General features: G+C 39.8%; 1 protein-coding gene across 1 annotated transcript; it reads right to left on the bottom strand.

Annotated features, from left to right (window-relative positions):
• Positions 1-832: 832 nt before the first annotated feature.
• On the bottom strand, positions 833-2,998 carry LOC118907983 (olfactory receptor 8I2). The gene is given in 2 exon segments (XM_036877059.2): positions 833-1,792; positions 2,918-2,998. Coding segments are annotated over 2 exon segments (1,041 nt in total).

Genomic DNA, 2,998 nt, shown 5'->3' with positions numbered 1-2,998 from the left:
TGATACAAATATGAATAAGGTAGAATCCTCAGCTTTAATGAATTTATCACTGTGCTTCCCCAAGCAAAATGAAAGCAAGAAAATATTTATTCACAATTTCGTCAGTGATACATTTGCTAGGTGGTGTGGAGAGCACAAATATGAATAAGCAAACTTTTCTGCCAAGGAGTGCACAGTCTTGTAGGAGAGAGAATAATATTATAAACATGCACGTTTCTTTTAACAGCACTTCATCAGGTTGATCATCAATTCCTTCCAACATACATTGAAAATTGATACCCAGCTCCTTGATTACTGCTCACTGAAATGACCTCAGTCTCCCTGCCCGCTGCCCACCGCCCAAAGCCAGGCTTACATTCACTTTTCTTAATTCTATCCCTTTTCTTTGCTCTAAGGCTCTCAACTATTACTCTAGTTGCTCTAACATTAAGAGTCATCATCTCCTATCTCCTCATTTTCTCCTCTCAATCTGCTGATGGCTGATAAACAATGTGAAAATACATGAAAAGTGCATCTACTCATTGTTCACCAGGTTCCATGGCGATGCCAAGCTCACACATGGATGTTCAGGGATGGGTTCAGTCACTGCTCAGATGCTTCTTCCCTTGTTCATCTATGTCTGAATAATTTATGCACTGAAATGATGTCCCAATACAGTCAGTCCTTCCATATTCCACACAGCAAATAAAATAATGATGCACCTCTCAAATTTCTCCAAGACTCTAATTTATGGTATGCCTTTTGGGGTCACTCTACTATATTCTGAATTGTTGGAGCAATTAAATGCCTGGACCCATCCAGGCTGGTTTTAATTGTCATATGCACACACTTGTCATGGAAATAGTTTTCTCTGTGTGACTCTCAGGAGAGCATTTTTCACATCCTTGTTCCTCAGACTATAGATCAGTGGATTCAGCATGGGAATGACAGTGGTATAGAACACAGATGCCACCTGTGCCTGCATCAGGGATGATGTGTTGTCAGGCTGCAAATATGTGAAGATCAGAGACCCACAGAAGACAGTTACTCCCATGAGGTGGGACGCGCAGGTGGAAAAGGCCTTCTGTCTGCCTGCTGCAGACTAGATGCCCAGGATGGCTGAGATGATGGCAGCGTAAGTGACCGCGATGAGGAGAAGAGAACTGAGAAGCGTGAACCCAGCCAATATGAAGATCACCAGTTCTGTGCTGAAGGCATCTGAGCAGGACAGAGCCAACAGGGCGGTGGTGTCACAGAAGAAGTGACTGATGCTGGAGTCACAGAAAGCCAATCGGCTTATGACACAGACGGATATCAGAGAGTTTGTGAAGCCTATGGTATAGGGCATCACTGCCAGCCAGTTACACACTTTCTGGGACATGACCACTGAATACAATAAGGGGTTGCAGATGGCTGCATAGCGGTCATAGGCCATTGATCCCAGAAGGAAACACTCACTGCACACCAAACCCACAAAAAAGTACATTTGCACAAAGCAGCCCACAAACGAGATGGTTTTCTGTTTGGATTGGAAATTCACCAACGCCTTGGGTGTTACAGTGGAGGAATGGACTGTGTCAATGAATGCTAAATTACTAAGAAAAAAGTACATAGGTGTATGAAGCTGAGCATCAATTCTGATTAACATGATTAGTCCAAGGTTCCCCAAGACAGTAAATAGATAAATCAAGAAAAACACCATGAAAAGGCTGAGTTGCAGTTCAGGGTGATCTGCAAATCCAGAGAGGATGAAGAAAGTCACCTCAGTGAAATTGTTCCCAGCCTTTCCTACCGACTCAGGCCTTTGGCTTACCTGCTTAATAACAATAACAAAAGTTAGAAAAAGATTTATGCCTAAAGACCTAATAATCAGAGTTGACTGAGACCCCAATAATGCCTTAGACTCCGGATGGAAAACATATAGTTAAGGACTTCAAGTTAATTAAGAACTTACATGATTTTCATTGTTTGTATAAAACTGACAAACACTAATAAAAAAAATTGCAAGTTCACAATTGGTAACACTGTAAAAAATACCTGTCTAGAATAAAGAGGTTCCTCCTGAGATATGCCATCCCTACCACTGTTTATGGATTTATACTTAGCCAATTTATCTTTGGAGTAAATTATATAATACTCCTGGAAGATATAAAACTCATATAAGAGGTAATTTGTGAATGTAATGATACCTTTGTGTGTGGCAGTCTTAATTTCTTAATACCTAACAACTCTTTTACAGGGAGGGTTGCTTTAAGAGCTTAATAAGATCTTAGATGGACATTTGTGATAATTACTTAGACTCAGTAAAGTTTTCTAAATTTTGTAAAAATAAATAAATAGAAACAAAGAAGAAAGGGAGGAGGGTGGAAAAAAAGAACTGACGAAAGAAAAGAATGGAAGGGAGAAGAGAAAAAGAAAGAGTAAAAGAAAATGAGAAATAGCCTGCCTTCTTTACCTGCTAATGCTAAACTTCTTTGTATTTTCTCTACAGAATACTCTTTCTCTCTGTTGGTGAGCTAGGTCCACATGAGGAACTTAATCTATAATACAGTCAAATTGTTTTGTGTATGTAGTGAGCAAGCATCTTTATTTCCAACAGGCACTTGGTTATCTATGACATCGGCCAATAGCTAAGTCACTGGCAAGCAGTAGTTGGTGTTATGTTGAGTATTTAGGCTTAATCATTTGGGTCCCCCATGTTCAAACGAGTGTTCCTATTTATTTACTCAATCATTCTTTCATTTAAGAAGCACTGAGTCATGGAAGACATTTTATCTTGCTTGTCATTAAGGGCACTTTTCTTAAAAGTTACTGGAAGATGCAGTCATGTAAAAAGAGAAAGTTTCTCGGGGTGACACACACACATACACACATACACACACATGCACACACACATGTACAGAATTCCAAGAAGAATAGGATGAAAAATTAGACTTACCTGGGGTTTACTCATCCAGAGGAAACCTCCTTCTCTCTCAGCTATCTTCCATTTATTTTCAGGTTTATGATTACACCACAT

The sequence above is a fragment of the Manis pentadactyla genome, chromosome 9 (genome assembly GCF_030020395.1).
Source record: "Manis pentadactyla isolate mManPen7 chromosome 9, mManPen7.hap1, whole genome shotgun sequence".
Taxonomy (NCBI): Eukaryota; Metazoa; Chordata; class Mammalia; order Pholidota; family Manidae; genus Manis; species Manis pentadactyla.
This window is presented reverse-complemented; position numbering and strand designations above follow the sequence as displayed.